This window comes from Excalfactoria chinensis, chromosome 6, assembly GCF_039878825.1.
Source record: "Excalfactoria chinensis isolate bCotChi1 chromosome 6, bCotChi1.hap2, whole genome shotgun sequence".
Taxonomy (NCBI): Eukaryota; Metazoa; Chordata; class Aves; order Galliformes; family Phasianidae; genus Excalfactoria; species Excalfactoria chinensis.
In genome coordinates this window covers 32,806,840-32,826,099 of record NC_092830.1, presented here as the reverse complement: position 1 = coordinate 32,826,099, position 19,260 = coordinate 32,806,840, and the positions used below count along the sequence as shown (strand labels likewise).

The 19,260-nt window shown below is 43.9% G+C and overlaps 2 protein-coding genes across 2 annotated transcripts; both read left to right on the top strand.

Annotated features, from left to right (window-relative positions):
- Nucleotides 1-5,618: 5,618 nt before the first annotated feature.
- On the top strand, nucleotides 5,619-9,813 carry PRDX3 (peroxiredoxin 3). The gene is made up of 7 exons (XM_072340450.1): nucleotides 5,619-5,709; nucleotides 5,779-5,845; nucleotides 5,931-6,072; nucleotides 6,416-6,551; nucleotides 7,432-7,535; nucleotides 8,664-8,829; nucleotides 9,254-9,813. Exons 1-7 carry the CDS (start codon nucleotides 5,674-5,676, stop codon nucleotides 9,305-9,307), a joined length of 705 nt encoding a protein of 234 aa, XP_072196551.1. The 5' UTR covers nucleotides 5,619-5,673; the 3' UTR covers nucleotides 9,308-9,813.
- A 681-nt stretch (nucleotides 9,814-10,494) lies between these two features.
- SFXN4 (sideroflexin 4) lies at nucleotides 10,495-19,255 on the top strand. The gene is made up of 14 exons (XM_072340449.1): nucleotides 10,495-10,587; nucleotides 10,700-10,765; nucleotides 11,538-11,612; nucleotides 12,165-12,191; nucleotides 12,282-12,336; nucleotides 12,876-12,901; nucleotides 13,509-13,559; nucleotides 13,643-13,708; nucleotides 13,811-13,879; nucleotides 14,488-14,578; nucleotides 15,759-15,874; nucleotides 16,815-16,900; nucleotides 17,656-17,770; nucleotides 18,843-19,255. Exons 1-14 carry the CDS (start codon nucleotides 10,549-10,551, stop codon nucleotides 18,918-18,920), a joined length of 960 nt encoding a protein of 319 aa, XP_072196550.1. The 5' UTR covers nucleotides 10,495-10,548; the 3' UTR covers nucleotides 18,921-19,255.
- The last annotated feature ends 5 nt before the right edge of the window (nucleotides 19,256-19,260 follow it).

The following is a 19,260-nucleotide window of genomic DNA, read 5'->3' as shown; positions in this document are numbered from 1 at the left end:
ACATTTATATAGGTCCCCACAGGAAGAAAGGCACTTACAGATCTTAAGTTTGGGTGACTAAGCACTTGAAAAGCAGCACATACATCGGAGGACTCCACTGTTCCTCTTTTATCTAGTATCTGTAGCTACATCTCTGTGTTTCAGTGCTACGCACAGTCATCTGCGGTGCTGCCCTATGAAACAGAAGGATGACTTCAGAGTGCTGATGTTGTCCTGAATATTTTGTGAATGTTTGTTTAGTTCCTGAAGGGGGGTAAGTAGTAGAATGATCAAAAGAGTCACAAAAGGTCTATATGGTGCTTGGAGATCCCACAAGCTACTTGGTATTCAGAATTGGCACAGCTCTTAAGTACTTTGCGTTCCAGAACCCAAAGGCACAGTTACAGTCCTTTCAGAAACAGGGACAGCAACAAAACAGAATGTTGTGCTGCTGCCCGAGCGGTTACTGACACCAAGCTGGATGACTTTGCTCTGAAGAAGATGAGAAGCAGACACTGAACTTAAATGTGGCTGAGCGCAGGCAGTAGAAAGCTGAGCTCTTCTAATGGACTGCTGAAGTTTTACAGAAACACGTTTGTCAGAGTAACACAACTATACAGAGGGCAGCAGTTTTAACTTTGGGCTTATCAGTAAGAACAATGGAGCGGGTCTTCTTAATGATTCTTTTAGTGTTTAAGAAAATAAAACCTGTTTCCAATACATCTGAGATACCTCGGTGCCCTAAAACGTGAAGGAGTTGTGTTCGCTATCTCAATGCCTACTTTGAATAACAAAGCAAGACAGACAGTCCTCCTGCATCTCCATTTCCTACGCCAGCCTTTAAAGCCCGAACATAACACAAGGCTGTGCTGAAGCACAGGGTTCTGAGGGACGGCCCCTTTCACACTCCCTATGGATTAACAGATCAATTGTCACTGCACAGGCCTACTTGACCTGAAGTCCATACACTGGGATTTTCAAAACTCACTGTAACATTTAGAATCTTACCTTATGACTTTCTTATAGCTGAATCTTCATTCTTGTGTCATCTTGAACACCTAGTTCACAAAAACAACAACAAAAAGATTAGAAAGAGGTACATTTACTTATTTCATTTTTTTCTTCCAACAACACTTTTAATTCAGGCTATGCTACGCCTGGTTTAGTGAGCAGTCGGAGGGGAAAATGAACTGCTTGTTATCAGGAAACCTATGAGTTTGTTCTGTTTATTTTATTTTATCCACTGTTGCAAACTTTGGTGCTCAAATATGAAAGAATAGACTAAAAGACAGCATGGCAGGTAATAAACTCAGGTCTTCTTTTCAGGTCTAAAGATCCTAATACAGCATTTGTGAGGTGCAAAGAGTAAAAATCTAATTGGAGTTGGATGCAGAAACAGCCAATTTTTAAAGAAAATGAAAGAAGAGGCTACAAAAAAAAATTGCCTGTTAAAGTTAAAAATGTGCTTTCTATAGTGCTTACTGCGGTGATTCAGCTTTTAAACAAAACACCTTTCATTTGAAGCCATTCAATAAAGGCTCGGGAAACCACTTTTTGAGTGCTGAACACCAGGCTAAAGCGGGGCTGGCAGCCATCTTTCTTTTATGGAAGAAGAGAGGTTTGTAAATGAAATGCCAACGCCGTGTGAGACCCAAATGCATCAGCGTAATAAGGATAGGAAAGCAGCAAAGCAGAGTGTGATATTCTGAGCCACTCTAAGGGATGAGTCATCGACAGGGTGGGCTCATGCAGCTCCTGCCAGAAGCACAGCAGCAACACACCCAGTTCTCTCCTACCACCAGAGAAAAAGAGCTCGGCCTCAGTGCAGCCTGCTGGGCGTACCAGGATAAGGTCCCGGGTGAATCAGATGTCAAAAAGGGGCTTGCCTGTGCTTATCAATTGTAAACATACCCTAACAGAGGCTATCACCCAACTCCATGTTACAATACATAATTAATGCAGTAAAGCTTGCTCACGATTACCTCTTAGCTAGATTGCATTTGAAATACAATTTTTTTCACCTCCCACCAAGATGCTGTATCAGCAGGTGGGGACACACAGGCCCATGAGAGCATTTATGGGCAGCTGTGACCTTTTACAGAGCCCTTTAGCATAAGGACAGAGGCTGCCATCTACCAACAGCCATGGGGTGATGCATCATTTTCTCAGACCCAACTTTTTGCTTTAATTTACATGAAAATGTTTATGTCCCTGTAGTTTCTCTCCATTTCCAAATGTTGGGTGGTTTTTTGGTGTTTGTTTGTTTTTTCAATTAACTGTTTCTTCAAAGTAGAAGATAAATGACTGCGACAGCATTTAAGCATATGGAATAAAATAATCATCTGGAAGATGAGCAGACTTTAAACAAGCAGTACACATCCCATAGTCAGCACAGAATTTGATGTTTCATGGCCTTTAGAAGCAGAAGATCTGTTAAGGGATTTCTTTATTCCATTCATCAAGTTTAGAGAGAAGTTACTTTTCCACTGATGCTTCTTTTGTTAAAAACAAACGTTCAAAAAGCTCTTTAAAAACTAACCTCACAAAACAATAATAACAACATACACGTATTATCCAGTATTTTTTATCAACAGATTGCAATTTATATATGTATATTTTAACAGAAAGGCAAATTTAATTATTCCCAGATAGGGAAAAGGGCTTAAAGCAAGAGCAGGCAGGCAGGTGTCATACTAAACACAATAATTTACATATGCCATTATTCATTCCAGTGCCTTATCCACTGCTCGGCACCTTGCAATGATACAAATCTCTCTCCTCAAGCCTGCTGAAGTCTATGGAAAGTCTTTCATCAACTTCAGATGTGTTAGAATTGTGTTTTAAGATTTGAATCCTTCAAAACTAACATGTCCCTTCGCTGCTGACCTTGTGCTGCACCGCTATGAACCAGCGGTCCATCACTGCAGGATGAGATGAGGCCAGGCCCTGTGGTTTCCCTGGTCTTTTTTTTTTTTCCATAACATAATCTCAGTAACGCTGTGATTTTAGAAGTGCACGGCGACACGGCAAAGCAGAAAACCAACAAGATGCTGAGACAGATGTGCATATGACACCGCTTAGTAAATTTATTCTGAACTACAGATGGCAAGAAGAACCAGGTTTAGCAGCTGCTCCAGCCTGCATCAGCACTGCTGCAGAGAAAAAGGAACAACTCTTTTGCCAGGCACACTTTGGCAAAGAAAAAGTCCATCTTCAAATCCTTTTCCTGGGATGCCCAGTAAAAAGCAAAATGGAAAATAACCCCTTGTGCTAGATGGCAGTAGCTTAAGATATTGCCTAGAACTCTTGGAAACTTAATTATGCTGCCTTCATAACAAAGCATGAGCAATATTTCCCCACCTGCATGCCAAGTGTTTAAACAAAGAGTTTTAAACAAATACAGCTTTCCGGGGAGGGGGGAAAACACAATTTTAGAATATATCAACTTAGAAATTGTGAATAATCATCTGTTAGTGAGACAACCATCCTCAGGAAATCCTAGCAATAGTCCCTTATTTTTGCTGCTACAATACAGCGCCTGCAGCTGAGGGAAAAGAACCGCTTTAGCCAGGTGCATGGGAATTGCTAAGTCACAGCCTGAACCAATGATTGAGCACCTGGTGAAGGGACAGAGAGCCCTGGGAGCACAGGTGAAAGAAAATTACCTGTGTGACTACAGGTTTTCACCCCTCTCTAACCTCATTTAAGGGCTAGCTGCCACAGAAAGGCAATCTCTACCTAGAGATCTATTTTGTTGAAGTATTTAGTGAACTCTGGTCCTTAGGACAGATAAGCAAATCTTTCTATTTTTAACTGGGCTGTGACCATCACCCTTTTTTGGGGGTAATTTAGAACTGATTATCTGCCATCGCTTTTCTCTACACCCAGCTGTATCCTTACCTTGCAGTCTGCTGCCCAGCCTTGTTGGGAGAGCTCCTGTCTTGATGTGAAGGGGGGTACCGTTTCAGTAGATGTGAATGCAGATGTGACGCTCTGTATGGCTGTTTAAGGAGCTGGCCCAGTAAGTGCCTGTTGCTATTTTGCTGCTCTTTGCCATCAGTTATTGCTCTGTAGATATACCTTTCCTAGCTCCACTGCTTGCTGCTCTGCTCGAAGCCCTTGTGGTATCTCAGCAGTAGCACTAAAATCTCCCAAAACTCTACAGCAGACGTAGTTCTCAACAACTGCTTTTGCTCTCTTCATCCACTGCTCTTCCTGGAGGCTCCAAAGGCTGCAGACTACAACACAGCTGACCCCTAATTTGATATGTTTTCAGATATTGCACCAGGAACCTGAAGATCCTTGCACTGCCAGTGATGTTCTCAACAGGGTTTTGTCCTGATAGTGCTTTCAGGCAGTCTTTCCTCATCAAAACTGAGCTTCTATCTCAAACACATCTAGAAAATGCCAAAAGGAAAAAAAGGGACATCTGAGGACATCAGAATCTGCTGTTTTAGTGACAAAACTGGCACATATCTATGCCCACATTATCAAATGCATGTGCAGAGCTTTGTTAGATCTTAAGCCTGAAGGGAACAGCTGCACATCAAAAGCAATAGTGATGCATGTTTGAATTCAAGGAAATCGGTGGATGCAGGAAGCTGTTAAGACTGCTGTGGTGGTTAACCCTGGAATATCTGCATCCTTAAGTCTTTGCATTTTCCTTTTCTTCCTCATTTCAGGATGGCTATAGAAACAGTTCATCTTCCCTACTATCCCTAACATCTCCATCTTCATCACTTCCTTTTGGATACTGCCGTCTTCACCCAGTATCTCTGTGCCCCTATTAGTAGATATTATTATTCTGGTTGCTCTCCTTGGCAGTTTTTGAGGCTGGTTGGTCCATGATGTTAAATGTTCAGGAAGCTCCCTGACGTGCTTCTGAACGACGCCAACTGTCTCAAACGATTCCTGGGCCTCTTAGAGAGCTGATTCTGGCTAATGGCTAGTCAGAACAAGTAAGCTGTGTGCAACTTCCCTCGTCTGAAGGCTCAGAGAGCTGACTGTGACACAGGCCACTAGACAGCTTGAGCTGGATTGGTCCAGGAATAAGTTACTTCTATCAGAGCCACAAATGCAGAACCCACACAGCTACCAGTAGCTTTCTCATGTCACTTTAGTTGCTTTGGTCTTGTCCCCAGCTGCTGGTGGCTTCTCACTAGTTCACAGGGTGACATCTCTCCTTGGTAAAAGGCCATGGATATTTTTAAATGCCGATATTAAGGCAGGTTGGCTGGAAGCTTTATGTGAGTCAGGTGTGGTCCCTCTCACAACCCACACACTTCTCTGTGTGGCCGCCATCTGCTAGATGCAGAGCACTGCGGTTTTCTTGACTAAAGGTCAATAACGTGACCACGAAATCAGTAAAGTAAGAGCCTAATGCATTTTAAAACGTTATATCTGTGAGGTTTCCGAGGTCCAGCAGCGCAAGCCACGTTTTTTCCTCTGCTTTGGTGTGTACCAGTGAGTACCAGCTCATACCGCACCGCGCTCTAGCACCCTCAAGCGAGCGCGGCCACCGAGAGAACCACCTCCACGCCTCCTGCCCCGGGACTCAGCGCTAACCGAGGGCGAACCCCGCAGCCTGGGGGCGGGTCACAGCCTAGCACCGCCTTCGTCCCTCCTCCTGTCCCTCCTTCTGTCCCTCACGTCCCCTGCCCGCCGCCCGGCCCCGCCTGCTGCGCCGCGCTCAAGATGGCCGCCGCTCTGAGGGGGCTGCTGCGCCGCGCGGTGAGTGAGGGCGGGAAGGCGGGAACGAGCGCGTGGCTCCGGCCGGCGCTGAGCCTCGTGTCCCCGCAGGTGCCCGCCGCCGGGAGGACGCTGACGGCGCAGCCGCTGCTGTGCGCCCGCCGCCGGCTCACGCTGGGTAAGGGCGGGCCGGCCCTGCCGCGTTGTGCCCTGGGGTGGCAGCGCGGGGGCGGCGGCCCGCATTGCGTTATGTGTCCCCGCAGGCGCCTCGCGGCTCGCCCCGGCCGTCACGCAGCACGCCCCGTTCTTTAAAGGCACGGCCGTTGTCAATGGGGAGTTCAAGGAACTGACCCTGGATGATTTCAAGGGGAAATACCTCGTGCTCTTCTTCTACCCTCTGGATTTGTGAGTGCGGGTTTAACCCTGTCAGGCGCTCCTCACGCTGCTTTGCTGGGGCCGCACCGCGGGCGGTTCTGCTGAGCTCTGCCGGGCGTGGGAGGGTTTAACCCGCAGCCTGCGGGCTTCGGTGCCGAAATAGCTCAGTGCCGGCAGCGGCTGGGAGCTGCCTTGCCCGCTAATGCTGCTGTTGCTTTGAGTGCAGCAAACCGGGAAATAAAAGGCTCAAAATGTAAGCTAAAGTAAAGATGCGGTTGCTCTGGTGCCCAGAAACAGCTCCGTGAGTGCCTTCTGTAAAACCTACCTCAAAAACTCGTTGAATCGTTACAGCTGACTTTCTCTTCCCACCCAGCACCTTTGTGTGCCCCACGGAGATTGTGGCTTTCAGTAACAAAGCGAATGAGTTCCGCGATGTGAACTGCGAGGTGGTGGCTGTTTCTGTGGACTCCCACTTCTGCCACCTGGCCTGGATAAACACCCCGCGCAAGGTACGGATGGGACGGCTCCTGGCAGCTTCCCTCCTTGGTTTGTTTTCTTTCCACTCCTGAGAAGAAGAATGAATGAGATTCCATGCTTTTGATAACGTAAAGCATCTCAGTACCCAAGTTAGTTGTAGACAGAGGTGTCACAGGAGAGTGTGTTGTAATCAGTGTGGCCACGGGGACAGCAGCCCCCACTAGTGCTTATCACAATTGAACTGGTCTGCCTCCAGGTACATGGCTCTTCCTTGATAACATAGGAGGGTAATGCTCGACTTAATGTGGTTTGGCTGAAGAAATCAAGAGTATTTAATCTTCTGCATGTTCTGCTGTAGTTCTGAAATGCGATCACAGGCTGCTTTTGTTGCTTTGTGGGGAAGTAGTTCAGCATGCACCACTCATGCCTTCTTTCATGCATGCCTAGCAAAACATCCTGCAGGGTGGAAGGAATTCCATAACGGTGTGGATGGGAAACTGACACTCAGAGGAGTTAAAGCTTTGGCTCCTTTGATATCTGCCTGCACATGAGAGTTCTGTTGAAGGCAAGCATTTGCAAGATCAGGGTCTAAGTGGCAGATTACACAATGATTCGCTGATGACGGCTGGAATAGAAGAGCTAACAAATGCCTGTCCCATTTCAAGGATAACGGAGCTTATCTCTCTCGCTGTTCCAGCGTGTTGCAAAAATCAAAGCGATCACGGTTGACTCTCCAAATAGTATTTAAACTGTTTTGGGGGAGAATGCATGCACTGCATACAGAGAGCAGCAGAACTCTGACGTACCTGGCATGTTTGTTAGAAGCCCTGTTTATGAGAGCAGTGAATCTAGTCTCCGGGTTAATCCTAAACAGCACCGAGTAACAAAATGGAATCTTGCTCTTTTCTCTAGAGTGGCGGTTTGGGCAAGATGAATATTCCAGTCCTGTCAGACCTCACAAAACAAATCTCCCGTGATTATGGCGTTCTGCTAGAAGGACCTGGCATTGCACTGAGGTAATGAATGACTGCTGATGATGCAGTTTCCTCCAAGGGAAACTGTACAGAGATCACATGAACACTGAAAGGTGGGACTTCTGTGGACTTGCTGCTGAATCTCATCCCAGGAAAAGGGCATGTGTCTATTATGGCCAAGTTGAGAATTTTCCAGACCTCTCTGAGGATGCATGCAGACAATTGCTAGCCGCTCTGTTCTGAGGAAGGAGAAGGAGAGCTGGAAAGAAGAATTACTATTTCTATACTTTTAATTTCTATACTTTTCATAATGTTTTAATTTTTTCCTCTTTTCCTGAAAGGGGAAGAGAGTGCCTTAATTTGCGAGTGAGAGGCTTGTAGAGCTGTAGTTCTAGAGGCCATTACAGTCACACTTAGTTATCCTGGATGCTTTTTACTCCATGGAAATACTACTAGACATCCAGATTCTTCATCTCTTTGCATCAAAAGGTTTACGCTGGATATAATCCCCAAAGTAATCCTGTATTCTTAGTGTCCAGGTGCAGGCTCTTCTGTGCCGTGGAGGTATGGAGGGAAATGTTTCATTTGGTTTTTTTCCAAGGAAAGAGTGGCAAAAGTCCACAGAAGGCTGCTCAATATTCTGATTTAATGTTGAGTCAGTATTGATTATTGTTGTTCTGGGTTGCCCTGATCTGTGCTGTTTTTTTTCCCTTCAAAACAGAAGCTTCTGTGCTGAAAAAGAACTTGAGATGTTTGTTTCCAAATCTCAACCTACTAATTTGTTCTTTAATTTCCACAATGACTTATATATAAAGAAATGAATAGCTTAATGCGTAAGCAGCTTTTCATTCAATACCTTTGGATTTTCATATAGAGAGACATAAGAAGGATTCTAGCTCTCAGCTTTGAAACACAGAATAAATTCAGTTCTATCTTTCTTATACATCTTGCTGTCGTAATAGTCTTGCTGTGTATTGCATAATTTCACAATACCATACCAGTTCATAGGCTCTTAGCTTTTGATCAGTGTACTAACAGTATATCAAATGCAATATTGCTTCTCCTAAGCCTGATGTGTGGATCTAACTGCAATACTGAAACTGTTCATCTGTGTCTTAGTTTTGATCTTTAAATATGATCTGCATTTCTGAAATTTTCACTCAATTGCAGAGGTCTCTTCATCATTGATCCAAATGGGGTCATCAAGCATCTGAGTATCAATGATCTCCCTGTCGGTCGCAGTGTGGAAGAGACCCTTCGCTTGGTGAAAGCATTCCAGTATGTGGAAACACATGGAGAGGTTTGCCCAGCAAACTGGACTCCAGATTCCCCTACAGTAAGTGTCTGCTAAATATCACTTCTAAATATAGACCCTGGCATGTTCTTGTGTATCCCAGGGGATAAGAACTGCTTTAATATGAAGTGCTGGAATGAATCTCTTCCTACCTTTCTAAGCCTGAGGCTTTCACTGGTTGGACCAATTCAGTCTATTTGTGTGATTCCAAATGTGATTTCTGTGAAGAAATTCACTGACTTTCTTTTTAGAATGCACACTTTGTACTTTCTAACGGTTGTGTATGGATTTATTGTTACTTGCTTCATGCCCTGCTTGGCAGCTCATACATCTTCCAGCCAAGTGCAGAAGCAGAAATAACTTAGTGTTTTTAATGGAGTATATTTGTTTCTTGGCTAAAACATCAAGCCCATAACTTTGATATCACAGTTACAGCATACAGTAACAACTTCTTTCTTCTTGACAGATCAAACCAAGTCCGGAGGCTTCTAAAGAGTATTTTGAGAAAGTGCATACATAAACACTCAAATGCAGATGAAACTTAGTGACCGTGCGCTGAAGACGTTAAGTGGCTGTGATTATGGAAGAAGAAAGGTTCTCATTTCCTCATGTTTTAAAATAATAATAATAATTAAATGCTGAAATACTTATTGACTCTCTTGCCTTTTTGAAAAGAAAAAAACAGATGAGGTAAAAATAAAGCTTTATTTTTCCCCTTTAGCAAGCGAAGTTTTATGAATGTCTGTAACTGGGACGTGACAAGTGGATGAATAAGTTGCCTTCTGCTGTGTTCTTTTAGTTAGTGTTCCCCTAACGCAGGAGTGTTAAGCATGATGAGCTTGCATTCTGTTTGGGACATTGAAAATTTACACTCCACTACTGTGCTTAGTGGAGCTTGATAACATTCTTCCTTCATTTAAAGCCTTGCTTATCTGCTTGAATCTGCCTGCAGAAGATGTAAAGGCCAGTTGGAATGTAGCATACCTGTGTCTGTGGTGCCATCAATAAATCCTAGTGCTGACTTGCCGTCTTGCTTTGCTTTCTTTCTGCTTCTCATATCATCTCTCTTCTGAAAAGCCTGGCGTTGCATTTTGGTGCCTTTATTTGCAGCAAGCAGCAGCCAGCTGTGCTGGCTTCATGTGTGTAGGGGAGGGGGGATGCAACCAGAACAGTGGTGGCGAGTGCTGTGAGGGGAAGGGCGGCGTGCTGCTGCTGACAGACTGGAGGAACTGAAATGATTCTCATCAAGTTTCTCAGCATCTCCCCTTGTGAGGGGTGGGCAGAAGATAAGTGTAAAGGAACCAGCTGGTAAAGGAGCCTGTTCCAAAAGCAGCCCCCTAGTAGAGAGTCAGTGTTGCAATGTAAGTGAAAGGAAGGGAAAACATGCCTGGCATCTCTGGGTGCCTGCTGAGTTAGTGGGAAAGGCTGTTCTGGGTACGTGCAAATACTTCTGCAGCACCGGCATTTTAGTTTGGTATAAACCCCCAAGGAACCCTGCAGCTGTACGTGAAACCTCATGGCTGGCACAGACCGTTCTTCACCTGGCTGTATCGCTCCCTTAGCTTGCTTCCTTTTGACACGCGGGTGTTGCTAGCAGCCTTGCTGCTTTACGCCGTGCTCACACTTACTCAGAAGGACAGCTCGCCCGGAGCAGCCGCTCCCTCCGCAGCCCCGGAACTCCTGCCTTAGCGGGGCCGGGGCCGGGCGGAGCGTGCAGCGAACGGACCGTCCCCCGGCAGCGCCTTCCGGTGCCGCGGCTCCATGGACGCCAACCTGCGGCTTTGGAGGACAGAGGGCCCGGTGAGGCGGCGGGACGGAACCGGGCGGGGAGGGAGAGGGAGCGGCCGCGGAGCTGCTCGGAACGGGCACGGCGCCCTTAACGGCGTCACCCTAAACAGCGTGTCTCCTGCAGTCTTTTTGGCAGAGGCTTCTTCTGTGGGCGGACGTGTTGGACCCCCTGCACCTCCTCAAGTCCGCGGTGAGGCCCGCAGCGCCGTTCTGTCGTGTTTGCGGGGTGTTGCGGTGACCGTCCCTCTGTGCCGGCACTGGTAGGGCTGCACCTCAGTGCTGCGCTCAGTGCTGGGCCCCTCGCTGCAACAGAGACATCGGGACCCTGCGGTGTGTTTGGGGATGGGCAGCAGAGCTGTGAGGATCTGGAACTCAGATCTTATGGGGAGCGGCTGAGGGAACTGGGATGGCTGAATGGCTCAGGGGAGATCTCACTGCACTCTATTTCCCTGCAAGGAGGTTTTGGTGAGGCAGGGGTCTGCCTCTGCTCCCAGCTAACAGCAGGAAGGTGAGAGATGATGGCCTCAGGTTGTGCCAGGGAGGTTCAGGTTGGGTAGCAGAAACAATGTCCTTCTGTAGATCCACCTGTGTTAGAGGTGACGGAGGAAATTGAATACTTGTATGATAAATATATGACAGAAGTGCTAAGTCATGGCTTGAAGCAGTGATTGAGCACCTGGTGGGAAGGCAGGGCCAGCCCAGGGGAGCTCAGGTGCATGCAGTGCAGCTGAGTGACTGGAAGGACTGGAGCCAGGATCCACCCCTTCCCAGACCTCATTTAAGGGCTGGCAGTGGAGTTTTATCACCATATTGCGTTCTTGCTCTTGTTGTGCTAGTGAGGGATGGGTACACTTGCTTCATATTACAGGTTTGTGTTCACAGTGTCACAGCTGGTGTGTTGTGCTTCAGACTATTGAAATCTGAGTTATTTTTTTCTGATTGTTTGTTTTCCTCTAATACAGGATGAAATAAGAAAAGCCCGGTTATTATTAGAATACAGTGAAGAGACCCAGAGTGAGCCCAGACAGAATCATCAGGTATTTTGGAGGATAGCTGGTAGGAAATAGATATGTATTTTTTTCATGGTTGAAATAATTGATCTTAGTGTAAGATAAGACAGAATACTGAGATTCAACAGCAAGGGATAACACAAGAAAACCCTTTACAACTGTAAACTGTACAGCTGTACCCGTATGGCATTTTGTACCTTGAGTGTCAGAGTCTGAAAGGAGAACTGAAATATTCTGTGATCGCAGAAAAGCTGAAGTCTTAATAATGAGTCTTCAGGCTTTTAGGTGTATTTAAGTGTTGTTGTTTTCTGTTTTAAATGCCTACTGGCTTATTTAAAGCTTACTTGCTGTTCTGTCATAGTGTGTGTTTAGTATTAATAGCACATGAGATGTGACTAAACTATATTCAGTAAAGTATGCGGGGAGAGATGTTAGGGTAAAATAATTAAAGGGGTGTGAACGTATACAAACTACATAACAGGGAGTTATCAGGAACAAATTATATCATAAGCTTAGAAACAAGATTTCGGTCGCACTTTTCAGAAGGTTGATTACTAACCTGATTCTCAAATTATTTAGACAAAACGAGCCTTCCTGCTGAGCCTGGTAAGTTTCCACATGACTTAGAAATCTGTTTTCTTTCTTATTTAAGCATGGAACAGATGGTCTAATCTTTTTTGTTTTGTTTCTTCTAAGGCCAGTGTACATCCTGATACAGGCAAGGTAATTCCTGTTTTCTTCAGACCTCCAGGTGAGCTCCCTGCAGAGAGGCATGTAACTGAAGCATCAGCGGGGAATGGCAGATAGTAAATATCCCCTCTGATACCACACAGTGGTGCTCTTCTCTGTATGGGAAACAAGTGGACTATTACTCCTGTTAGTTGCTCTCTCTTATCTTTTGAAGATTTACTTATTCCTATGGCCTGTTTGAAAGCAAATATCCTTCTATAAGCACTCACAGCTGTGGCAGCCTCTGTTGCCAGTGTCTCTTTGAGCAGTCATACAGTCTGTTGGTCATACAGTTTCCTAATGGTTGTTGTGAGTGGAGTTCATGGGGACTCCTTTTAGCTATCAGCCAAGACCAGATACTTTTCATTTCTTGAATGAGGGAGGGGAGACAAATATTAGAATTAAATCTATAGCAAAGATTATTGCTATTTTTTTAAATCTATTTTGTGAACAAGTGTTTTATTGACAGCTGAAACTAGAGGGGGAGGGGAAATTTTCTGCTTAAAAACCATCAGCCTGGACTCACAGCACTTACTAAAATGAAGGTTTCTTTCTTTTTAGCTTTCCTGCCTGTAACTCTTCCGTTGGTAAGTAGCCATGAGAAGTAATGGTGCACCACTTGGCTTATGTTTTCCAGAGCTAAGGCCTTGAGGAAAGGGAATGAGAAGTTTTGGGCTTCTCAGCTGCATTTTCTTTGCGGGTGTTTCACACTCATAGCTTGGTGAGACCTCAAGAAAGGTCTGAAGTTCTCATTCACTGCCTGATTTGGAGAAGTTGGGAAGAAATTACTAAAACATTAATGTGAGACCAGTTACATCAAGTAGTTACACAAATAAAACCTATCAGAACCCAACTCCTTCACTTCATTAATTACCTCAGTAGTATTTAACTTATTCTTTTTAAACTTCGCAGGCACAAATACAGTTTTTATTTCGAATAAGAAAGCATCTCATTCAAATACATATATATATTTGCACAGTGTTTTAATTCCTGTGTTTTATGTTGGGTAGACAAAGTGGATATGTTACATCTGTTAGCCTAAAATCATGTTAAATGGCTTCTGGCACTGACTGGAGCCTTTGGCACTGCCACGAATGGTCACACAGCAGCACACTTTGTGCTGTAGCCAACCTCTGCTCTCCAACAACTCCAAGATTAATCAAGCTGACTTTCTTGTGGGGTTTTTCCTCTTAGGTCATTTCTTCGTCACTTCAGCTGCAGGCAAAACAAATTTTTCTTTGTCAGGTAATTGCCTCTTTCTACATTTACAAGTCTTCCTGCCTCTGTTCCAAATTCATTTTTGCTTATAACCTCTTTTCTTTCTGCAGTTTGCATTTCACGCATACACCACAGGATTCACCCTATTAAATGGAAATGGTACAACTAAGGATGAAGTACGTATTTATTTTTATTTTTGGGATCATCTTCATTGCACAAGACCACTTTGAATGTGATTTGCAAGTGTACTTATGTAGTTATGTTTCTTCTGTCCTTAGGAGAACTCGCTTCGCCAAAAGCAAGTCTTGTTTGGTGTGGGAGCTGTTTCCTATGCAGCAGTTTTAGGTGTATGTGTTTGTTTGATGATTGCTTTCTGGATAATCTCTCCTGAGAAGGAGTAGGCCCTGAGATAACCGCACTGCCACAATCCTTCACAATTGCCCTGTAATGCTCTATTCTGATGTCTTCCCCAAGAACAACCGAGAATAAGAATTTTCATCCATCAGCCAAGTCTTACTCAGCTTCCTCTGTTGCTTCCTGTGATGTCCTTCTTAATTTATTTTTTGTGGTATTAGAGAATGAGTGCTGAGACAAAGTGACCAGAATTCATGAACACAGAGTAACTCCATGTTACTGTAGTTGCTGTCTAATGTGGTGCTGTCAAAGATAACTGTCGCACTCTAAACAGCTGGCAAATCAGAGTCTCTGTGTTAGTACTACTGTCCCTTAAGCACCAATGTTTTATAGACTTTTCTTATAGAATGTGTGATCACAGAAACCTTTAGTCACTAGGAAGCATGTCTACGTTGTTGAAATATTAAATCCCATCATTTGCTTAGTTTTATATCTATATCTAAGTACAAAGCTGCAGAATTATTTTCATAGGCTGTTGCACATACTGAAAAACTGTACATTCTTTCTAATAGAAAGTACTTGTTTTATCCCAATGCCTTAGGCTTTGCCTTTTGTCTTTATGGACCGGTACACACTGAAGACTCCAATAACACATCTAATTGTCAAAAGGCTTCTACCTGCTCCTCTTTTTGGTGAGTAAAAAGGAATTGCACGTTACGTAGCAGATCTGAGGGCTGTTTGCTGCCTCGGTCTTGCCCTTGCATGGATGTAGTCATGCTGTCTATTACCCACCTTCTCTGACTGCCTTTGCTGGGTACTGTCCCTTCTGTGCGGGAGTTGATACTGGTCACTGCAGCAACCTTTATTTGATGCTTGCTGGTTGTCAGTTCTAGAAGTGCAGAGCAATTTTCTGGTTCTTGTACGTGTGACATAGAACTATTTCTGTAACGCGATACAGGGATGCAGCTGACTTTTTGTTTTCCTGGATGAACTCAGATATTATCCCCGAGTCTAACAGGTCTGCCAGGAGGGATCAGTGCAGTAGCACTGGAGCTGGCATGACCTGTTGTGGCACATGGGTGACACCAGAGTGCAGCACAGCTCTAGCTGTGCACTGGCATAGTTTCTTACTCAGGCTGGAGCTGCTGCTGCCTATGTAACTGCTGGCAGTGTACTGAATAAGAGTTGTTACACAAGAATAATATTAACTTTGTGAGGTAATGAGACTCCTTCTTAAAATGCGCTTCCCTTTTCTTAGATATAGAGAGAAACCTGAAGATAATTGATTATTATTAGTCCAGCATTTGGAGAGTGCCATGTTTTACACTGATGTCTTTATTGAACAGCTCTGCCAAAAACAAAAAAGGGAGGAATCTATTTCAAACAAGATTGGTTTGGCAGACCGTCCTGTTGTGCCTAGATCTTAGTCTAGAAAAGAAAACAGCATAGATTGCCAGCTCCTGTTCAATACAGCCTTTAAAAGTGCCGGTAGTTTAGGCTTGTGTTTTCAACGGCTGGCTGTGGGATGGATGTTTTCAGGCATCTTGTAGTGCTGGATCTGGAGGAGACCCAAACATTCTCATCTAGGATCCATCTGGGGCTTTGTGAGATGTGACTGAGACACGCAGTGGCATAATGGAACATCTTTGTCCATAATGTCAAGGCACCTTTTGGGAATGATGCCTTAACGTTCTGCTCAAGCTTCTGAAACAAGAATTAGGTCAATTAGATTTTATGGGTCAGTCTCTTCCTAAGCAGCCAGGTTGTTTGTGAACTGTTGAACTGGAAACGTGAAATATACACAGTTATGAATATGGTTATCAAGATGGCCTCGGTGGATCTTTTAAAGCAAAATCCTTTTTAACTCTGCAGGCTTGATGAGCGCTTTTACTGTGGTAGCGGTGAGAAGCCCAGAATTTGAGAATGGAATTGAAGTGATGGACAGGAATGGCAAAGTTTTAGGAGTGTCACAGAAGGCTGGTGAGAAGGTAGGCAAGATGTGGGAGGCCACTTACCTTTCATTTCCTGCTTAGAGCTAAAATTATGGTGAGAGTCGATGCAGTTTGCTGTACTAAACTGAGAAATCCTGTATCAGCTACTGAAACTTGGCCTGGGCCTGGGCTAGGTCTCTGGAACCAGGTTGGCATTTGTCTTGTGTCTTCAAGGATTGGCAACTTCCCCAAGCCAATATAGCAAGCACCAGAGGTAAACCACAGAACACTAGCAGAGGCTTTTCTGTTTTCCACGTCGCCTCAGAAGGAGGCAAGACTCCTCAAATTTCTTCTTCTGATAGGAAACCTCAAAGAAAAGCACTGCGTAGTCAATAGTACACACGTCTTCCAGAGCAGGAATATTGTTTAAAGGCTCTGCCTCTAAAGGGGTAATTTCTTGATCTGCAATTTGATAGTCATTTTATGCTCAAACTCCAGTTGCTGACCATGCTGGTTCTGTATTTTATCTCTTCCTTAATCATCAATATCCATAGAAACTAAAAAAGGATTCATATTTATGTGCTGTCATTGGCCTTCCTTATCTATGCAGCTGCATTAGAGGGGAGGAAAAAGTTAAGTAAGTATAAGGATCTGTGAAGAGCTGGAGAGAGAATATTTCACACAAGATAGTTAGGATGCACATGGGCCATGACCAGTCAGAAACAGTTCAGCACAGCTTTAAAATAAATAGTAAGCAGATCTGAACTGGAGAACTCAATGCAGCATTGTGAAGGAGTTTCAGTCACATACAGTATGTGACTGTATGTCTTTCCTGTATGTAGCAGTTTAGTTTCCATTTAAGAAATTCTCTAACAAATGATCCTTATCCCTACTGCTTGAAATTGCAGAGTAGCAGGCAAAAAATACAGAAACATGCAGTATTTGAGGCCATAGAGAATGCTGCTTTAATGAGGTTTTTTTTATTCTCTTCCTGAAGGCTGTTAAAGAAACAGCGGTATCAAGAGGAATCTTGTTTGGGACAACGTTCTTCCTGCCAGCTGCACTTATGCACTTTGTGGAAAGGTAAGAGGTATTTCAAAAGAGCTGGGTGTGCTTGCTCAGCGGTGTTCTGATGTTTAGTCTGGTTGTTACTGCTTGCCCACTTTTTCTTTTGGTTCTGGGATACTAATTGCCTTGGAGGACTAAGCAGGAGGTTTCTGTTCAGATAGTGATTAATTTGGATAAATCAGTGAGCCTTGTTACGTCAGCATCTGCGTTGTGATGGTTTGCAGGAAGATGTAACTATGAGCATTTCCTTTGTTCTCCCATTTGTCTGCTCTCCCATCAGGCTGTGGCCTAGATAAATTCTCTGTCCTCTGTGTTAAGTTAATGGGCTTCTATTATCAGAAGATGTGAATAAAAATGCTTGGTAAATTAAATATGTTGAGTAATAACATTGCACCAGGCAAGGTGGCATTGCCAAAAGGAAGCAAGTCTGAAAGGAACGAGGGCATTCCAAGAAAAATCTTCATCAAAGGACTGAAGCACTTTAAGACGTGAATGAACCTTCTCTTGTTCTGTCATTTTGATCTTGCTGGTTACTTCCTTAATCTTATATTGTTATTTAAGGCCTGCAAAATGCTGTGATTGAATACAAAGCAAAGGGAACAAACAAGAAGTTAGGAATAAGAACATAGGCAATTAGATTACGTGTTTAGGAATCATCAACCCAGGTTATCACTCTTCTACAGTTTAGCTGCTAAAATAGCACCTTTTTCTCACTGTCATGTTATTTTTCAAGGCCAAAGAGGTATTTATCTCTTCAATGTCTTTGGCAGAGCAAACACTGCAAGAACTCCACGTGCTTTGGCTTCAATGAAGATGCTTCTGATAACAGCAGTACTGGCAGGGATGTTACCAGCTTCATTTGGGATGTTCCCACAGTGTGGTGAGGTAAGTCCTTTCAAATTAGGATTATTAAATAGTCACTTTGTAGTTCCAGCCACTGGTCTTAAGGCCATATAACAAAAATCTGTAGGGTTTAGATGGTTAGTGCATCTAAAAGGAGGCAGCAGAGAGGCTGCCTGTATACCACGCAGAGACTTACAGGACTTGCTGTGCCAAGGTTGCTTGTATGTTGCTTAAATTTCATCTGAAAAGTGTAAATATATCAACTGCACAACAGCCTGAAGCAAGGGAGGTCAGGAGAGCTGCCTTGCAGATTACACTCAAGGCTCTCCTAGCACTGTTTTCAATCCTATTGGAGATAGCGAGGGTTGAGATGTTAATCTTTGTTTTCATTAGAAGTCAGCACTAGTCAGAGAGGTAAACCAACTCGGGTAACATCTCTTCAGCCTGCCTTACTGAACTGTGAAGTGTAACCCATTCCTGGGGGAACCTGCTGACAGGTTTTAAAGGGAGGAACTGGGCTTTGGGACCTTGGGGCTTGGAAAAGGACAAGTAAGAGAAGAGCTTGGGTTTTCTTTCTGAGTTTCCTCTCCCTTAGAGTGCTGTGCATGTTCTCAGAAGGTCATGGATGGGGCTCTTGTGATTTCCAGTGTTTTTTCTTATCAGCCTAAAAATACTGGTGTCTTATTATTTTTAGGGGTTTCTTAACTTGTTGCGGCAAGAAAGGTAAACCAGAGATGTAAGTGAGGGGATTGATAAGAAATGATGTGCTGAAAATATGGCTGGTTGTTTCTCCTTGAGTTTCCTAATTGCTCAGTGGATGATGGAAAATCTCCTGAGTGAATCACCCAAATACAGTCAGCAAAGACTTCACTAGTGCTCTGTTTAGATCTTGGGAGTACCTCTAGCCTTAAATAAAACACATTTCCTCTTTTATGTTTGTATATCTAGAAATGTCAGAGAAGAAAAAAGAGACCCATGAATACCAAAACAAAGAAACACAAATTCCATTTTACTCCTGTTTCTGAATGCAGTGCTTTGGCTTGTGCAAAGTTCAGTACAGTAATGAGGACTCACCAGGATATGATGGTGTTCATTCTGTTTTTGTACATTTCAGATAAAACGAGAAGAACTTGAAGCAGAAATCGCGTCATCTACAGAAGAAACAGTATTATTCTACAACAGAGGAATTTAGGGATTGGCTTTAGTATCTTAATTGTGGGCTCTACTTAAAGTGGATTCTGAATCTCTCAACAAATTCAATCAATATCAGTGACTGAACAAATCATGAAGCTGTGGGGGCACACAAACCAGAACTGGGGTATGACACTGTGGTGGATAAACAGGCAGACTTTGCAAAATGGTTTTGCAGGCCCTACCCCACAGAGGGGTACATGCACACAACGCTGTAAGGGTTATTTGTATCAGAGAATAATGTTCTAACACTGTGTTCATCTCAAACTGTGCTTTGTATACCTCCTCATGTGATTGGTTTCTTGATTAAAAGACTGATCATTTGATACAAAATTTTATTA